Below are 21,080 nucleotides of genomic sequence, written 5' to 3' on the forward strand. Positions count from 1 at the left end.
GTTTTAGTTTTGCCAAATATCAAAATGAATCCGCCACAGGTATACATGTGTTGATCATAAAATACCTTGCCTCACCTGCTGGTTCTTTCCATAGATCAATGATGATGAAGAATAAGTAACAGATGACCATGAGACCTCCTCCCTAGCTTCCCCTTTAGTAATCTCATGGACAAACTCTATGAACAAACTTGTGAACAGGATAACATCTAAGGTACTTCCCTAGGAGTACAGTGGTTAAGATTCCATGCTCCCATTGCAGGGGGCAGGTGTTTGACTCCTGGTCAGGGAATTAATATCTCACATGATGTCCTGTGACCAAAAAAAAGACTGCCTCTAAAGAAAGATCACAAGAAGTCAACAAAACTACATGCAGTGGAGAATGGCAATGACTCTGATTCCTCATCTCAATGATTAACTGAAATTAATTCCCCCCTTCTTCCCCCTTTATAAACCATCATGGTCGAACAGCATCTTCAGAATTGGTTTTGGCAGGGGGATTCAAGTCTGCCTTCTCCCCAGATTGTCAACTTTCTGATCAAAAGCAACTTTCCTTTCTACCAAAACCTGCTCCTCAGGTATTGATTTTCAAGTAGAAAACAGCTGGACCTGAGTTTAGTAACAGATTATGATGAAAATACTTCCAACATTAGTAAGTTTAACACAAGACAGTCAAGCCTCACGGAGCAATTTCATGTTCTTCTTGTAGTTTACCAGCAACACTGTTCTTTTTATGAGGAAATAAACAGACATCATCTTCAGAAATCAGCATTTTGGAAAATGGTAGGAAGGTAACTGGTACTTTGCCTCCAGTTAAAATGGAGGTGAGTTATGAAATTCTTTTGACGATAGAGAAATACAGTTTGGTGAACCATGGAATGGAAACCATTTCAAACAGAGGAGCAGAAAGAAAATGTTTAATTACTAAAACCCCACTACATTTAGTCACAAATTAAATGCATAAAAAGGGTGAAATAAACTGGATGAATTTCCACCTCATCTGTTAACGTCTTTATTTACATGTTAAGAAATTATCTCACTGATTTTGTATTTATTAACTTACTTGACAGCCTGGTAATCCAGTATCTCTGCTGTACAGGGAAAATGAGCCTCTCTCTGACGTTTTTCCTGTAAAACAAAGAAAGTAACTTTATATAGAAATCTTTAATGACTGACACACAATCAATTCAACTTCTAGACCATTTATGAGAACAAATGATAAACAAGAATATAAAATCCAATAAACAAAATCTGAATAGCTTACTGCTGTTTCAGTCATGTGACAAAATGAAAAAAAAAATTCAAAAGAATGGATTGCTTCAGACTCAACATCTTCCCCATCTCTCTCCAAAATTAAAACATTATCGATATAGTGCACATCTTACCCCAGACTCAAAGGTAACCACTACCATAAAACTGGTATATGATTCCCATGTATATTTTGAATCTATTAGCATATATTTATGTATTCAAACAATACACATTACTATCTGTGTTTAATACATTTAAACAGGTGGGATTACATGGTATATAACCTGAGATATACATTAAAGATAAGACATCTAGTTCACTCATTTTTGCTGCTATAAATGTCCCAATATACAAATAAAAAGGACAGTTGATCTATTTTCCTACTGAAAAACAGAAAAACAGTTTCTACTTTTTCTGTTGTTACCATGAAGACTGCTTAAACAAATATCCTTGTACATATTGTACACATACAGAAGAGTTTCTCAGGATAGACACAAAGAAGTGGAACTGCTGGATTAAAGGATGAACACATTCAACTATGCATTACCTTTCTCTGAAGTTTTCATGCAGATGTATACCCTTCCCAGAAAAGAATTAGAATTCTGTTGGGATTATATCTGCAGTTCCAAAGCTGATGGCCAAGTGTCAGGAATGGTATAGGCCAGCACTAGAGGGAGAGCAGATGTCTCAAAGTGCTGACAACTGACAGCAGTGCTAATTTGCTTTTTAATACACAGGAGCTTAGTAGGTTTAGTAAAGTGAATTTTCAATTAGTGTATAGTTTTAAACTAAACGCTCTCTCACAAATAGACACATTGCTTAAAAAGATTTCTGCAAGGATCACAATTTGATGTTAATATAAAAAATGGCAATACAAATAAACAATGATAATGGAAGAGCTAATTCTTTTTCTCTGTTTCAAGTATAAAAAAAATTAAATCTGACAAGTTACCCGAAATATTTAAAGTTACTGAGGCTATATGAACTTCACCATAACTGTGCACTACACAATGAGATATTGGCTCATGATTATATAAAACTATAGTTTATTAATTAAATAAAACTCCACACATAGTTGACATGCTCAAAATTGTTTACTGATATGGTACACAATTTTTAAAAAACTTAAGAGATGCATGTATTAATATTTGATCATTTTCACTGATGTATGCATGCTACTGACATACTCAACTGGCCAACTGATACAGAAATCTTAGAACTCTGAACTTGGCATCTACTGAACCTTTAGATACACAAAACAATTCTTGTAATAACAAAGCAAGTTATTAGAAAATACTTTAATAATTAAGGATATAATTTCTGAGCCCACTAGAATATGTCTTAAGAAGCACTTACTGTTTACTACTGATGAAGTACCTATTACAGGCCAACACATAAAAATTACATGATTTATGAAAACAGGTTAATTAATGCGGTTTATTTGCCTCATTCTCACCACCAAGTAATACGCTCTATATAAAGAATTTTAATTGGCAAAATATATGAAATTAAAGATGAAAACATCTGTAACTCTTTAAATGTATCCTTTACAAGTAAGACTACTTATGTAAGTCAAAATAATATCTTACAGTTTTGGATTCTACATTTCAGCTCTTGAAACCTGCTTCATGAAATTCTTAAAGGATTATATATTTTCAAGTCTGACACACACCCTTCCCTGTTGAACCAAGATGATGTCATATACCTAGCAGGACAGAACTGGGAGACAGTAACATTTTAAACCAATACCATAAAGTTTTTTTTTTTTTAAAAACAAGTTCCAATGACTTGTCATTCATGACAATACACTATCAACTTATTATTAGTTGAAATAGTCACTAAGTCCTTTTTACCTTGCAAATTCTTCCTTATACATTATTTTAAACAGTAAGGACTTAAAACTAAATAACTGTTATACTTTCATTCAACTGTACTGCTGCTGCTGCGTCGCTTCCGTCGTGTTCGACTCTGTGCGACCCCATAGATGGCAGCCCACCTGGCTCCCCCGTCCCTGGGATTCTCCAGGCAAGAACACTGGAGTGGGTTGCCATTTCCTTCTCCAATGTATGAAAGTGAAGTCGCTCAGTCGTGTCCAACCCTCAGCGACCCCATGGACTGCAGCCTACCAGGCTCCTCCATCCATGGGATTTTCCAGGCAAGAGTACTGGAGTGGGGTGCCATTGCCTTCTCTGCAACTGTACTAGTAAGGATTTTTTTTTTTTAATTGTTGAGGTGGACAAGGAAACAGAATGAGAAATATTAGGTCTTTTTTAAAAATAAAGTACAGATTTCAAATGCAATCTTAATATCTGTGTGGAAGCTACCCATTAGATAAAGACTGTTTAAAAATAATGTCAAGTTTTAAAATTTACTTCCTATACCGATTTAAATTTTTAAACTTCTTCCTTTCACAGAGGAAATTCAAACCAGAAAGAATGAAAGTCATTTAATACTAGCCCATAACTTCAAAGTAAAGTTTCCTCTAAAATGGAAAGTTGAGAGCTTGTTTTTAAAATGACACGTATCCTATTCAAATGATATTCAAAATATAAATACATTTTAGTTCACCTTTAACTTGTTAAAACTATTTATTTCTTAGGGACTTTAGAAATCTGGGTACTCCTGAAATATAATAACACATATCATGTCTGAGATTTAAAAGACAATAATCTTTAATTCTTACAAAATTACTTTTCATAAGAACACTCTTCAAGAAGTAAAATGAATCCTATGTCTTTTTATTTTATCTTAGATGTCTGATAAAGAACAAAAACTTCTGATTACAATTTAAGAACTACTAGTAACAACATATATCTCATTTCCTTTGAAATACCTATTAAAAATATCACCAAAATTTTACTGAGATATTCTAGTAGAGGGGTTTTATTTACGTGTGGGTATGTATGAACCATGGGCCTCTTTGGTATAACTACTCTTCATTTAAAAAAATAATAATGCCACTCTTCTCACTGGTTTTATGTTCTTTCTTATACATAGTCTGTTTATTACTTTTTGTTCATTTATTATTTTTAAAATTTATTTATTTTAATTGGAGGCTAATTACAATATTGTAGTGGTTTTGCCATACATTGACATGAATCAGCCATGGGTGTATATGTGATCCCCATCCTGAACCCAGAACTACTCTTCAGAATAATGTTTTTAAAAGTATAAAGCATGATATGTACTATTAAAAGTAATCTAATGTTATTAAAATATTAAACAAATGTGCTGCATAGTAATACCTTATTATTAACACATTAAGTACAAGATCTAGAAGTAGGCCTATTAACAATGGTAATTTCAAATCACAAATGACAATTTAAGATATCTGCAACAACTATATTATGCTAATGAGAATATCTATCCTATTGGTGACAAAAATCATAAATACTATCAGGTCTCTTTTGCTACCCTCATTCAAGGAAATTCCTCATTAGCACTCCTCATTTAAGGAAATGCTAAATTTCACTTGGAGACTAGGAAAATAACAATTCTTTTTCTGTCCAAGTTCACTGATTTTGCTTCCATTTTGAGAGTCTCTGGACTCACTTTAAGAACCCCAACACTAGTGGAAGAGAAACATATTATTGAAAGATATGCATTTACATATATATTTGTATATTGAACCCAACACGTATTTCATAAATATTTTGTGTGCAAAAGCTTTTTATTTAGACTTGTATGGTATATTATACATTAATCAGCCTCAGTATTTTCTGACCCCAAACAGAAATGTTCAAGACATGACAGAAGATTTTCAATAATTTGGATAGGATTTATAACTACTGTTTAAGAAAACGCAAATTACCGATTCAAGACATTATTTTACCCAGGTGTTTGTGAAAGATATATAAACTATTAGAAACAGTCATTACTGTAACAAATTTTCTTGGATTAAAAAAAAAAATTCTAAGTCATCTTGTTCCCTAGGAGTAACATACATGTTTTAACAGCAAGTTGAAACTCTCCACTGCTTGCCTAAACTCCAGAAACATAAACTAATGTTAATATTAGTCTATAAAAGAACTCTTCAAAAGATCGTTTCACCTATATTCTTTTGGCACAGGACATAATCAGCAGTCAAGCTGAGGCTGAGGACAGGCAAGTTTACCTTCCCATTCTTCCCCAACCCAAGCACAAATATGCAGGAGTTGACTAGATAGAAGAATCTGAGTTTGATAAATTCCATCAAACATTTATGGGTTAATCACTCTGAGAGAAAGCCTGTGCCCTTAATAGGTGTCAATAAGCAGAAAAGCTTATAGCCTAACTGGATGAAAAACAAGTTTCACAATTAAGGTCAGGTGTCTTGAGATCCAGATCCAAAACATACTAAGTGGTTCTAGAGGAATGGACAGAGAATTGTCTGGGGCTAACACAATCCATAAGGGCTACTGAACAAGGAAGGAGAGTCATATTCAAACCTGAATGAAGTAATAGACACCATCTGGTAATACTCAGGGCTTCCCTGATTGCTCAGTTGGTAAAGAATCTCCCTGCAATGCAGGAGACCCTGGTTCGATTCCTGGGTTGGGAAGATCCGCTGGAGAAGGGATAGGCTACCCACTACAGTATTGGGCTTCCATTGTGGCTCAGCTGGTAAAGAATTTGCCTGCAATGTGGGAGCTAACTGGAGGAGGGCATGACAACCCACTCCATTATTCTTGCCAGAAAAACCTCATGGACAGAGGAGCCTGGAGGGCTACAGCCCATAGGGTCACAAAGAGTCAGACACAGCTGAAGTGATTCAGCATGCATAGTTACACTAAAAGTAGAGATGAAACCACCCACCCATTTTACAGAAGGATCTTCTGAGCACAGAAGAAGGGTCTTCTGAGCAGACTGGCAATATAGCCTTTTAGGCAAGTGACTTTCCAACAAAAGGGGTCTGGGAAATAAGCTGTGTTTTGCCCTACATAAAGCTTAAGCATTGTCAAATTGGTTTCCATTTAGACCCAGATCACGCTATCTGTAGGCTGTGAGAACAATCAGTCTCAGGGATAAAAGTGATATGCACTGATTGAACAAGTCAATCAAATACCGAGTTGAACATGTTTTCTTTACTGAAGGGCTAAAGAATGAAAATCTAGCTAGTCTTGGGAGTTTCTAGTGTGGTGAGAACCAAATATAAACAGAGGACCCCATCTTTCATTGTACAGTCACTGATTTTTTTTTCAAAAGCAATTAAATGCTATTTCCCCCTAATCAGCAAGAGAAAAAAGAAAAAAAGAGTAGAAAGGTACAGACTGAAAACACAAAACGGCAAAGAGACAAGGAAATGTAAAAAGACACAACAAAAGAGAAACAAGGAAATGTGCCTTCCTCTACACCTCTACTGGAATTTAATTATGCCGTAACTACAGTCCAGAATACACTGGCTTTTTTAAAGTCATACTACCTCGTTGGGCACAAATTAGACTTTTAAAAAAAGAAAGCCGAAACACTGTTAAACCAAGCCTTCCTATTCTGTACTTATACAAGTGATTTTTCTAGATGTAAATGCAGGATTTCATTTCCTTTAAAAAGTATTTTAAATTTCATCTTTGATTCATCACATTACCTGAACCTATCTGAATTTATGCTAAGTACTTGGAAGCCCCAGAAAAGAGAGGTAGGAAGAACAAGACCAGAAATTTCTAACGCTAACTCCACTTCAAAAATTGAAGGCATGTCCACTCCCAGAGGAGTGGAGGAAAGAGTTGAAATGACAGGAATCCTCTTGGGAGATCATTTATGTTGGTGGAATGCGCCACACCCAATTTTGGGAACCCTGGTTTAAAAGGGTTCAGATTTTCAGCAGGGTAAAAGTAAACTCCAATTTTGGAAACTCCGTGAAGTGCAGGTGAATTAAAGGACACCTACGTCATTTCCCAGTAATCGTGAATACTAAATAAGACCACATGATCTTTCCCAGGATCAGAGATTAATTTTTCAGTGAGACTTCAGAGGTTACCTACTCCAACTCCTGCCCAAAGCAGTACTACTTTGAACATAAAAAGTGTCATGAAAAAAAGGTCCATGAGGATTGCCTTCTATTTTGTATCACTCACAGTTTAAGAATAACACTAAAAAGCCAAAGTGGGGGCTGTTGAAGGATAACACTAAGAAAATAGAATTTCCAACAGTGAAATAAAAACTCTGCAGAAAATAATATGACATTCCAGTTTTTCTTATTTGTAAAGAGATGTGTGGAACAATTAGCTCTTTTGTTGCAAATTTATTAATGCAGAAGACCTAAAAATAGATATTTTTAGCAGTCAAGTTACTACTGGTGAATCACAATGAGTTCATGTTTATTGGACATTTGGGTATTTTACTATAAAACGATCATTCACAATTTTGCTCACTTTTTCCTTACTGCATTGTTTGTCTTACTGATTTGTAGGAGTACACATATTTCATACAAGACATTTTACTGTATCTATATATTTTATGTAGCTTGCCTATTCACTCTCATAATGGTGTCTTTTGACAAACAGAAATTCTTCATTTTAAAATAGTCCAATCTGTCCATCTTTCCCTATATGATTAACATTCTTTGGTGTGTGCACTATTTAAGAATCTCTGCTATTCCAAGGTTAGGAATCTGTTTCTCTAAGCTTTCTTTTAAAGGCTTAATCTTTCACACACTTAAATCAGACTTTGTTTTTTTTTTTTGTATGCTGCTAAAAGGTCAAGGAACAAGTTTTTTTCTATTGGGATGTCCAATCAACTTCAGAACTGTTCTACTGAAAAGATGATCCACACTTTATTCTCCACATCCATCACTGTGGCTGCTGTGTGGAGAATACACTATGAGGGAACAAGTGTGAAAACAGGAAGACCACTTAGAAGACTACTGAAATAAGCCAGATGAAAGCTAGGGATGGCTTTAATTGTTCTGACCCACTGAGGGAGGTACTATTAAATCCCCATTTCACTAATGAGGAAAAATAATTTGCCCGAAGTCAAAGAATTGAAAGATCTACAATGCAGGGTTGTCTGACACCAAATTCTTAACATTCTTTTATACTACCCTACTTTACAGTGGAGGTTTAGGACACAATTCTTATATTCTGATCATATATGCAGACACTTGGCAGATCCCAAATAGATGATTTTTTTTCTCTTTTGAGCCTTCCAAGCAGCTTCTACCAATCAACTGATTTAGCACTGGATGTGAAATGTATTCCTAATGAAAAAAGGGACCAACAACAAATCATCCCCCAAATGATTGGCAGCAAAGCCCAGCTACTCCCAAGGTTGGCTCTGGATATGAGAACAACGTAGTTATGCTGGTTTCACTCAACTGCTTTTAGTTCTCACAAAGAGCACATGATGATGTTACTCTTGTCTGAAGTGCCTTTTAGAAAAATATTTATTCTTTTCATGTCTTTCTGGGCCTCAGTTTCATATCTGTAAGAATAAACAAGTTGGACAATATTAGAAATTGCATAAAAACATCCTGCAAGATTGTTCTGTGTGGCCAATGAGGGGATTTGTTTGTGTGTGTATGTTTTAAACAATTTAAAAAATCAATTGCTATGCCAGTCAAGAGAACACACCTTGTGGAACACTCCTGTTTTGGGGGATGTAACTAACTCCCTGAAGTCAGGTCCTTTAGGGAACTGCTCCACCTGCTGTGCTCTAGAATTCAGGGCTGCTTTTGTACTGAGGCCCACTTGCTCCAACACATCTGACAGAGTATGGTGCAAAAAGCAAAACACACTCCTTTCTGGGAGACAGGGCTTTACTCTGTTGACCAACTTGGGCTCATGAACTCTCCAGCTGCTTTGCTGAACCTTCCTTAGAGTACACACTAGTGTAGGACTCTTCCACTTTCTCTTCTTCACTCTCAATGTCTTGAGGTTGCTGTTGGAATTTGCTGACCAGCTATTACATGCAAAGCACTGTGAAAGGTGCTTTACTTACACTGCTGGTAACTTAACTGCTAGCTTTATTTTTCATCTTACTAGATATCCTGTTAATACCAAGGAGTCACTGAATGAAGCTGTGAGATATGACAGTAAATTTTCAGGATCTCTCAAATCTACAGGTTTCTAGAAACCTGCCCCAGTTGTATGTGCTCTTTTCCTACCAACGCGTGCTGTCTCTTTAGGTATATTTGACTCTGCAACCCTATGGACTGTAGCTTGTCAGGCTCCTCTGTCCATGGGATTCTCCAGGCAAGAATACTGGAATGGGTTGCCATGCCTTCCTCCAGGGGATCTTTCTGACGCAGGAATTGAACCTCTTTATGTCTCTTGCATTGGCAGGCAGGTTTTTTACCACTAGCACCACATGTGAAAGTCACTCGGTCGTGTCCGACTCTTTGCGACCCCATGGACTATACAGTCTATGGAATTTTCCAGGCCAGAATACTGGAGTGGATAGCCATTCCTTTCTCCAGGGGTTCTTCCCAACCCAGGGATCGAACCCAGGTCTCCTGCACTGCAGGCAGATTCTTTACCATCTGAGCCACGGAAAGCCCAATAATATTTTTATGAGCAAACGACCAGAGAAAGAGAGATCATGGAAGATGTAGCTGGCTCAGTATTTATTTCTGCAGCAGTTTAGTGAGTACTTGAAAATTTCCAACAAAGTTTAGTAATTTCAATGAATAGATACTACTCAAGAAATAACTGTTGACTTCACAAGTAACAGCACAAATTAGAACAAACAGCTTCCCAATTTGCCTGAAAGCCAATATTATTTCAAGTTCATTCAGGCCTACTGATTTACATTCAAATTCAAAATCTATTAAATAAAAAACTCCATCACCATATCTTATTTTTAAAAAAATCTTTATTTATTTGGCTGTGTTGCGTCTTAGTTGCAGCATGTGGGATCTAGTTCCCTGACCAGGGATCGAACCCAAGCCCCCTGCATCAGGAGCTTGGATTCTTAACCACTGGACTAACAGGGATATCCCTATCACTCTATTTTCAATGAGCAGCATTAGACTATTTTTCTTAAAAGATAAAGGCTTAACCTAGAAAAAGAATTCCTGGATATGTCAAAAATTACCTAGATCAACACTGTCCTTCAGTCACCCAGTTGTGTTCGACTCTTTGTGACCCCATGGACTGCAGCACGCCAGGCCTCCCTGTCCCTCACCATCTTCTGGAGTTTGCCCAAGTTCATGTTCATTGCATTGGTGATGCTGTCCAGCCATCTCATCCTCTGACGCCCTCTTCTCCTTCTGTCCTCAATCTTTCCCAGCATGAGGGACTTTTCCAGTGAGTCATCTATTTGCATCAGATGACCAAAATACTAGAGCTTCAGCCTCAGCACCAGTCCTTTCAGTGAATATTCAGGGTTGATTTCCCTTAAGATTGACTGGTTTGATGATCTTGCTGTCCAAGTGACTTTCAGGAGTCTTCTCCAGCACCACAGTTCAAAGGCATCAATTCTTTGGTGTTCTGCTTTCCTTACATTCCTGCTTTCACAACCGTATATGACCACTGGAAAAACCATAGCTTTGACTATATGGACCTTTCTGTCAGCAGAGTAACGTCTCTGCTTTTAAACACACTGTTTAGGTTTGTCATCGCATCCCCAACAAGAAGCAATCGTCTTCTGATTTCATGGCTGCAATCACCTCCCACAGTGACTTTTGAGGCCAAGAAGAGGAAATCCCCCTTCTATTTGCCATGCAGTAATGGGGCCAGATGCTATAATCTTAGTTTTTTTTTTTTTAATATTTAGTCTTAACTGACTCTTCCACTTTCCTCCTTCACCCTCATCAAGAGGCTCTTTAGTTCTTCACTTTCTGTCACTATCAACATTATAATGTTTCAAAATATTTCAATAAATACATCATGAGAGCTTTTCTATATTTAGTTTTCAAAGAAACAATATAAAATCCTTACACAGGCAAATCTAAATATCTGGGCACAAATCTGAATTTGGTCACGGTTCTATGAGGAGAATATCTTCCTCCCCCTTGGGTATCTTTGAAAACTCATCAATTACCTAACTCATTTACGTATAGAGACGCTTTTCCTCTCTTCTTGTGGATGAACACTACCAAAACTGTCATTCAATTTGAATCATACTAACCATCTGGAGAAACATAAAATACTGTCCTACAGAATGGGAAAATCTGTAATGCCTTTGGGTATATCTAAGCAGAAACTTAGGAATTCTGACTGCTGGATTCATATCTTGGCTCTTGTTTCTCTCTCACTCAGTGAACTGGCCAAGTTACAAGTTACTGAACATCAACGGCCCCAACTCACTCTTTCAGTAAAGCCAACTCAGTAACATGTACTTCACACAGTCCTGTACAATTTAATTAATGCTTATAAAGTAGTTGGAAATTCTTATCTGAAAGAACCTAGCACAATGCTAAATATTACAATCACAACCTTCATTTTGGAAGCAACCTCTTTAAACTTACAGGAAGAAAAAAAGAGCCTAAAAAGGAACTCTAACAGATTTTTTTAAAAGCGAAGGAAAGAGAGAGAGGTTTTTAACATAAATGCTTGCCTATTTTCTTCACAACAATTTGTTTAAGTATTATTGGCTAACATTTGTGCCAAGCACACTGCTGACTACATTGAAGATATTTAAATATCTAGTGCCAACAAGCACAGCTGCTGGACTCTCTATGCCCTCCTCTTGTTCACTCTGTGCCAAATTACTCACACAGCAATGAATGATGAGGCAGCAGCATAGGAAAATGCCAAGTGTGAGTGAGATTAGTAATAAACCAGAAGATCCCTACAGAGGTCAGTGATTATCAAGTTCCCAGTCGTAATCACTTTTCTAACCCAGTCTTTATCTTATCATTTTATTCCACCTTAACTCTGCATCAACTTCTAGTGACAGGCATCAAACTATAAGCGTCTTCCCAATTAATCCTGCAGAATTGCTACCGTACTAATAAAGGATCTCATTATCCTTGATAAGAACACACTGTCAGACCTGGGCAATTTGAACAAGCTTTAGAAATGACTTTTTGCAACTAAATCCAAGAGAAAGTAGTCTGGGACACAAACATTCATCAGTCCCGCTGTTCTTCCCATGCTCTCCATCCCTCCTCCTAAAGTCAGATTCACAAATTAAACAAATAGGCAAGGATGAGAAGGTTTCTTACACAAAACAGTTTGCTTTTCAGTCACTGGAAAGCTGGAAGAGAGAATATTAAAATGCAGGATTCAATATGAGAAGGTGAGGTAGGTAGAAATTGGGAATGAATGAACACAGTAGAAAAAGAAAATATATCGATCAATTTTAGTCCCTTATCAAAACTTTCTAGACCATTTCATTGTCCATTTCAGAATCCATATCAAGGTACTTACTACAGGTAGCTCAAAATCTGAACTCCACTTCTCTCAGAGATGTTACTTATTAATTACCTTTCTAACTTGTACCTGAAAATGTATTCATATCTATATTGCAGTGTTGCTTTTCCTTAGATTCAGATTTTAAGTGTGTTTCTTCATTTCTCCAACCTCATGAAGTTTAAAACTTAGATAAAAAGATAGTTCATTTTTGTAACAATCCAACAAATTATAGAAACAGGAATTATCTCTTCACCTTTGGCTGCATTTGAGGAGAAAACATGGTAAACATGTATTCTCTAACAACAATCAAGTAACCATAGTATCCTAATGTTTATGCCATTTCTTAAATGAAGGATTCAAAATAATTCAACTGATGCTTTACAACTTTCCAGCCAATTCTACTGAGCCAATCCTTCAATACACCTCAATCTTGTCTACTCCTCTTACTCCAAAAATAAAGGAAAAAAAGAGAATCAGGTAAAAATCACAGCATCAAAAACTGGGCTGGGGGAAGACAGAATACAGCATGTTATCAAATTATCTTGGTAATCACATACGTAAATTTCTTGTATATAGAATGATAAACAAAACATTAAGCTCATTATTGTTAATTCCTGTGATTTTCTCAGATGTTTCTGTATTCTGGCTGTTTAATTTAAACCATGACCTTAACCAGGCAAGGTCAGTGTCTGAGTCTGTTTTTTATGGCACCCAGGGACCAGAAGGCAGATGCCACTTGTTCAGGGAACACTGGTCTGGAATTCAAGACTTGTTTTGTTTGCATGCCAGGAACAGATTCTACTCCAAGGCTCTATCTATGGCATACAGCCACGTGGAGGCAGAGAGACAGTTTAAGAGAACCATGCTCTAAAATAGCAGATAATGAATGACTGTTAATTAGCTAGTTCCCTTGACAGCAAGAAATGGAATAAAAAAAGGAACTAGTCAATGGAACTGCGACCACGTACCAACTATCTAGTCAGAAACAGGGCAGTGAAATGAAACTAGCATGGAAATGAGAGCCAGGAGGGTCCTGTCTTTGTGTGAACTAGCAGTGTGACATGCATATATCATTAAACCTCCCCAGGAATCAGTTTCTTTACCTAAAGAAAGGAGTGAGGTGGAGCAAGTTTGGACTGGATGATCTTTATTTCAATAGCCTATGAAACTGACATCCTCATCTACTTTGTTATCATCAATCAGGCACCCTCTTCTGACAGAATGTAAATTTCGGTACTGTCGGCACTAATAGAAGACAGGCTGCTAAAAAAATTTTGGGACTTATGTAATGATGACGTGCAGTTATAAAAATGAATTATATAGGCAGTTCATCATACCTCTGTTTAGTACACTTTGATGTATTTAGATTGTGAAGTTGGTATCTGACTGTAGGAAACTGAAGTTAATATACTCAGGATTATTAAGACTTCATCCTACTCAGATTAAGAAAAACTAAATGGTAATACAATTTCTCATTAGGGCTGAACATTCTCTACCTATACACTGTAGGAAGGTAAACACATTTTGTACACCAGAGAAAATGTACAGATATGGAGCAACAGAAAGGAGACTATTTTCTTGAAACAGAGAAAGCCTCAGATAAAGCCTTAAATCCCTTTTACGGTCTACTAAGATTTAAATAAGGTTCTTGCTACATTTGGCTAACTATGAGGGCAGAGTATAAGACATTTCAGTTTTCAGAATGGCCTCCTGTACTGTAATTTACGGCCAACAGGAAGCTTGGGGCTGGTGCACTGGGATGACCCAGAGGGATGGTATGGCGGGGAGGTGGGAGGTGGGTTCAGGATGGGGAACATGTGTACACCCGTGGCGGATGCATGTTGATGTATGGCAAAACCAATACAATATTGCAAAGCAAAAAAATAACTGAATAAATAAAAGAAACCAAAGGAGGAAAAAAACAAAAAAACAAAAAGCAAATTGTTAAAAAAAAAATCCAAAATAAAAAGTTTGTAGCCAACAACAACAACAACAAAAGTTTGAAAACAGGTAAAGGCTTGCCTCATATTCTCAATACGATATAATCCAGAGTTCATTTGTGAGTAACAGCTCAAAATAAGTTTTTTTCAAACACTCCGACTCATAAATGGCTATACAAATCAATTTAAATTACTCACTGTATGTAAAACATTTGTTGAAGGGAGAAACAAAGAAATTAAAGAATAAATGAAGTAAGGAAAATAAGTGGGGCTTCCTGGTAGCTCAGTTGGTAAAGAATCTGCCTGCAATGTAGGAGAACTGGGTTCAATCCCTGTGTCAGAAAGATCCCTTGAAGAAGGAAATAGGAACTGATTCCAGTATTCTTGCCTGGGAAATCTCTTGGACGGAGGAGCCTGACGAGCTACAGCCCATAGGGCTGCAAAGAGTTGAACATGACTTAACAACTAAACCACCAAAAGGAAAAAACGTAATAATGAAGAGTAGGTATAGGGAAGTGGTGAAGAACAGAGACTCTGGATGCAGGATAACTAGGTTACTCCACTTCTTACTAACACTGTTACCTAACTTCTCTATCCCTTAGTTGCCTCAATGCTGTAATGGTGTAATAAAATTTTACTTCACTGAGTTTTTGTGAGGATAAAATGTATTAACATACAATGTGCTTAGAATAGGGAAAAACACAAGCACTAATTATTAGCTACTATTTTAAAGAAAAATATATTGACTAAAAGACCCATAATATTTAGGATATTTATATCCTAATATCCTAATATCTAAATATTAGTGCTTGAGGAAAAAGTCTTAAATAGAGGAGAAAAAGAAGGTAGATTCCTGGGAAATAATTTAAATGGAACTAGTAGAAACTTTCAAAGATTTTCAAAATTCTTTATGCCTTTCATTTCGTTCAAAGTCATTAAAAGCCAATGACTTCACTCTTTCCTTAGCATTAATGAATGGGTAATTCTCTAGCACAATTTGCACACTGGGTCACAAACAATCAAGTTTCTGTTCAACAACTGAATAAGGAGAACGATGTAGCAAAAAAAGCATGCAAGGCATGAAAAAGGTGATAAAGAATTTGAAGAGATATGAAAGCATATAAGGACAACCTCAAGTGGATTTTAACAGAGTTGTAGATTCTGCAACATAGAGGATACATGGTAGATGTAGTCCTTTACCTGCTTATTCCTTTCTTCCTCAGGAGTTGGGAAAAATGGTTATGGGAGATTACCTTGGTTCTAAGACATTGGTTCAACACAGCTTGGTTGCTGTCTGAAGCTCATACGAGACAGAGAAGCAGACCATCTTTATCAGGTAAAAAGAAAGAATTAGCATTGCGTGGAGAAGGAAATGGCAATCCACTCCAGTGTTCTTGCCTGGAGAATCCTAGGGACGGGGGAGGCTGGTGGGCTGCCATCTATGGGGTCACACAGGGCGGACATGACTGAAGTGACCAGATGCCATGATCTTCATTTTCTGAATGTTGAGCTTTAAGCCAACTTTTTCACTCTCCACTTTCACCTTCATCAAGAGGCTTTTTAGTTCCTCTTCACTTTCTGCCATACGGGTGGTGTCATCTGCATATCTGAGGTTATTAATATTTCTCCTGGCAATCTTGATTCCAGCTTGGGTTTCTTGCAGTTCAGCGTTTCTCATGATGTACTCTGCATATAAGTTAAATAAACAGGGTGACAATGTACAGCCTTGACGTACACCTTTTCCTATTTGGAACCAGTCTGTTGTTCCATGTCCAGTTCTAACTGTTGCTTCCTGACCTGCATACAAATTTCTCAAGAGGCAGATCAGGTGGTCTGGTATTCCCATCTCTTTCAGAATTCTCCAGAGTTTATTGTGATCCACACAGTCAAAGGCTTTGGCATAGTCAATAAAGCAGAAGTAGATGTTTTTCTGGAACTCTCTTGCTTTGTCCATGATCCAGCGGATGTTGGCAATTTGATCTCTGGTTCCTCTGCCTTTTCTAAAACCAGCTTGAACATCAGAGAGTTCACAGTTCACATATTGCTGAAGCCTGGCTTGGAGAATTTTGAGCATTACTTTACTAGTGTGTGAGATGAGTGCAATTGTGCAGTAGTTTGAGCATTCTTTGGCATTGCCTTTCTTTGGAATTGGAATGAAAACTGACCTTTTCCAGTTCTGTGGCCACTGCTGAGTTTTCCAAATTTGCTGGCATATTGAGTGCAGCACTTTCACAGCATCATCTTTCAGGATTTGGAATAGCTCAACTGGAATTCCATCACCTCCACTAGCTTTGTTCGTAGTGATGCTTTCTAAGGCCCACTTGACTTCACATTCCAGGATATCTGGCTCTAGGTGAGTGATCACACCATCGTGATTATCTGGGTCGTGAAGATCTTTTTTGTACAGTTCTGTGTATTCTTGCCACCTCTTCTTAATATCTTCTGCTTCTGTTAGGTCCATACCATTTCCGTCCTTTATCGAGCCCACCTTTGCATGAAATGTTTCTTTGGTATCTCTGATTTTCTTGAAGAGATCTCTAGTCTTTCCCATTCTGTTGTTTTCCTCTATTTCTTTGCACTGATCTCTGAAGCAGGCTTTCTTATCTCTTCTTACTATTCTTTGGAACTCTGCATTTAGATGTTTATATCTTTCCTTTTCTCCTTTTCACAGCTATTTGTAAGGCCTCCCCAGACAGCCATTTTGCTTTTTTGCATTTCTTTTCCATGGGGATGGTCTTGATCCCTGTCTCCTGTACAATGTCACGAACCTCATTCCATAGCTCATCAGGCACTCTCTCTATCAGATCTAGGCCCTTAAATCTATTTCTCACTTTCATTGTATAATCATAAGGGATTTGATTTAGGTCATACCTGAATGGTCTAGTGGTTTTCCCTACTTTCTTCAATTTAAGTCTGAATTTGGCAATAAGGAGTTCATGGTCTGAGCCACAGTCAGCTCCTGGTCTTGTTTTTGCTGACTGTATAGAGCTTCTCCATCTTTGGCTGCAAAGAATATAATCAATCTGCTTTCGGTGTTGACCATCTGGTGATGTCCATGTGTAGAGTCTTCTCTTGTGTTGTTGGAAGAGGGTGTTTGTTATGACCAGTGCATTTTCTTGGCAAAACTCTATTAGTCTTTGTCCTGCTTCATTCCGTAGTCCAAGGCCAAATTTGCCTGTTACTCCAGGTGTTTCTTGACTTCCTACTTTTGCATTCCAGTCCCCTATAATGAAATAATGAAAAGGACATCTTTTTTGGGTGTTAGTTATAAAAGGTCTTGTAGGTCTTCATAGAACCGTTCAACTTCAGCTTCTTCAGCATTACTGGTTGGGGCATAGACTTGGATTACTGTGATACTGAATGGTTTGCCTTGGAAACGAACAGGGATCATTCTGTCGTTTTTGAGATTGCATCCAAGTACTGCGTTTCGGACTCTTTTGTTGACCATGATGGCCACTCCATTTCTTCTGAGGGATTCCTGCCCGCAGTAGTAGATATAATGGTCATCTGAATTAAATTCATCCATTCCAGTCCATTTCAGTTCGCTGATTCCTAGAATGTCAACATTCACTCTTGCCATCTCTTGTTTGACCACTTCCAATTTGCCTTGATTCATGGACCTGACATTCCAGGTTCCTATGCAATATTGCTCTTTACAGCATTGGACCCTGCTTCTATCACCAGTCACATCCACAGCTGGGTATTGTTTTTGCTTTGGCTCCATCCCTTCATTTTTCTGGAGTTATTTCTCCACTGATCTCCAGTAGCATATTGGGCACCTACTGACCTGGGGAGTTTCTCTTTCAGTATCCTATCATTTTGCCTTTTCATACTGTTCATGGGGTTCTCAAGGCAGGAATACTGAAGTGGTTTGCCATTGCCTTCTCCAGTGCACCACATTCTGTCAGATCTCTCCACCATGACCCGCCCATCTTGGGTTAAGATAAGAACCTCATACAAGTGTACTTCCAAAATCCTCCCTCCCATCTTTTGGGTAATTGTTGTTATACCTCTAGCTTTTATGTATTTTATATATCCCACATACAGTATTACTATTTTTGCTTAGACATATAGTTATTTTATAGTGTGATTAAAAATGAGGGAACACATGCCTTTTGTATTTATTTTTACCATTTTTGGAGTCCTGATTTCTTTGTATAAGCCATGAACCAAAGCTGCCCTTCCAGTTTTTCTAAATAAAGTTTTACTGGAATACAGCCATCATCTATGGTGGCTATGCTACAGAGGCAGAGTTGAACAGTTGTGACAGAGACTGTCTGACCTATAAAGCCTAAAATACATGGTATCTGGCCCTTGACAAAAAAAAAAAACACTGGTGTAGATCTAAGTATCTGCCCGGTGTCACATTCTCTATGCCTTAAGAACTTTGTTTAACAGGTATTGCAGCATAAGTCTGCTGGGAATTGATTCAGCTTTTCACGAATCTATAAAAGATTTTACCTTGTCCTCACTGGGGGGAAAAAAATTCAATGGATATATAATTCTGGGTTGACAGGGTTTATTTTAACACTACAGCAATGTCTTACTTTTCATGCTTGCATTTTTTCTAATGACAAGTCTACTGTACATTATTTTCATCACTCTGTACATATATGGTTTTTCTGCCTCTGGTTGCCTTCAAGATTTTCTCTTCATTGCTGGTTTTCAGCAATTGGAACATACTTCTACAGGTATGTGTCCATGTTGTTTTTTTCAAATCCTCTATGATTTTTTTTTTCTCTCTCCATCTCCATCCAAGACTTCAGTTGTAGACTAAGGACATCCCACAGATCTTTTATCACTTTTTTCTCTTCGTGTTTCAGTTTGGATTTATGTTAACCATACTCAAATTACTGATTTCTCTTGCCACTGTGTTATCTATTGACAGTTCTGAAGGAATTCTTCATCTCTGATATCATGCCTTTTATTTCCAGCATTTCAATTTGACTGTTACTACCTCCATCTGCTAAACATTTTCCATTACTTTGTACATGTTGTGCACCCTTTCCCATTGGATTCTTTTAATATGTTAACCAGAGCTACTGTAAAGCCCTTGTCTGATAGTTCCAACAGCTGAGTCATCTTTAAGTCTTGTTCTATTGATTATTTTACCTCTTGACAGTGTTTTTTTTTTTTTTCTTCTTAATGTTCCTGTCTCATAATTTTGACTGAACACAGAATGTCATATGTAGAAGAGTAGAGACTGAGGTAAATAGCATTTAGGCTTGGAAATGAGTGTGCCTATTCCAGAATAAGGCCTTTAGTGTGAGAAAAACTAGTCAATCTAATCAGACGTTTAGCTGGGTGTGACTGCTGTTGCCACCTTCACTTGACCAGAAGTGTCAAATCCTCCAGTGATTGGCTGCTTCTGCCTAGGGCCTGGCATATGGCTAGGCTGCTGTAGGATGTTCCTTAGTTAGTTTTTCATTCTCAACTTTCAACAGATCCTATAAACCTGTGCTTCAGAGTGGAAGGATCTCTCCATGCTTTTGCCCCTTTCCCAGTAGTAGACTGCTGCTGCTTTTCTATCCTTCATCCTTTCCTATCTATAAGAGCAAAACTCTGCTTTATATCTAAAGTTGGGTTGGAATTTTCATCCAACCCAACTTTCATATTTTTCATCCCTCCCTGATAGGCAGGAGACTTGTACTTAGTATAGTATAGGTTTTTAGGTCTAAGAAGGGATTTTTGTCTTCTCTTGACCACAATGTGTCTTAGCTTATGTCCTTTGGGCAAAAGGCTTTGTTGTCCCACCCAAAGCAGCTAAGTACCTAGGATCCAGGGAAGTTGGCATACGTTTCTTGCCTTGCCCATAATAATAGCTGATCAGCACCTGTAAGTACCATCAACAGGAATCTTCAGTCTCTTGCACTAACCCCAATCTTTCTTGTGAGTACTCAGTAAAGGTTTGAGGGGGGAAAAGTTTGAGAATAAGTGTGAAGTCCCCTTTTGAACTGTTCTTCTGTTAGATGCCCCCAGTTATTTCAAATTGGTATGGTGTCAGTCCTTGGCCTTCTGCTAACAACTGGACTTCTGTTGAACTTTTTCTGATTCCTCTTTCTCGCTTGTGTTGTGATACTTTATCCTCCTATGCTTTGCCACAAGTAATACCAATTCATATATACCATTTCTCCTTCAAATTCAGGTCATATGACTGCCATGTAATTTCAGCTCGCTGATGGATTAAAAAAAAGAGTTCTGTACTTTATTAGGTCCTTCCATTTTTTCCTCATTAGTAACAGGGAAAATGGGAGTTTCCCTGGTTACTCAATGGCAAAGAATCCACCTGCAAATGCAGGAGAAACAGGTTCAATCCCTGATACAGGAAGATCCCACATGCCATGGAGCAACTAAGCTCATGCGCCACAACTACTGAGCCTGTGCTCTAAAGCCCACATACTGCAACTACTGACACTGGCGGGCCCTAGAGCCCACGCTCCCCGCAGGAGAAGCCACCACGATGAGAAGCCTGAGAGCTGAAACTAGAGAGGAGGCCCCACTAGGTACAACTAGAGAAAACCTCACACACAGCAAAGACCCAGCACAGCCATAAATACATAAAATTATTTAAAAAAGAAAAAGTGAAAATGGTATGTGCTGGAGCTCTCTGTACCCTAAA

At 37.7% G+C, this 21,080-nt stretch overlaps 1 protein-coding gene across 7 annotated transcripts in view; it reads right to left on the minus strand.

Annotated features, from left to right (window-relative positions):
- TCF12 (transcription factor 12) overlaps positions 1 to 21,080 on the minus strand; it is a 392,889-nt gene that overhangs the window by 118,872 nt on the left and 252,937 nt on the right. For all 7 annotated transcript variants that reach the window (XM_061431178.1, XM_061431177.1, XM_061431176.1 and 4 more), the window contains one exon: positions 1,061 to 1,125. In XM_061431178.1, coding sequence (XP_061287162.1) covers positions 1,061 to 1,125 — 65 coding nt within the window. The remainder of the gene's footprint in view (positions 1 to 1,060; positions 1,126 to 21,080) is intronic.

The sequence above is a fragment of the Bos javanicus genome, chromosome 10 (genome assembly GCF_032452875.1).
Source record: "Bos javanicus breed banteng chromosome 10, ARS-OSU_banteng_1.0, whole genome shotgun sequence".
NCBI classification, from domain to species: domain Eukaryota; kingdom Metazoa; phylum Chordata; class Mammalia; order Artiodactyla; family Bovidae; genus Bos; species Bos javanicus.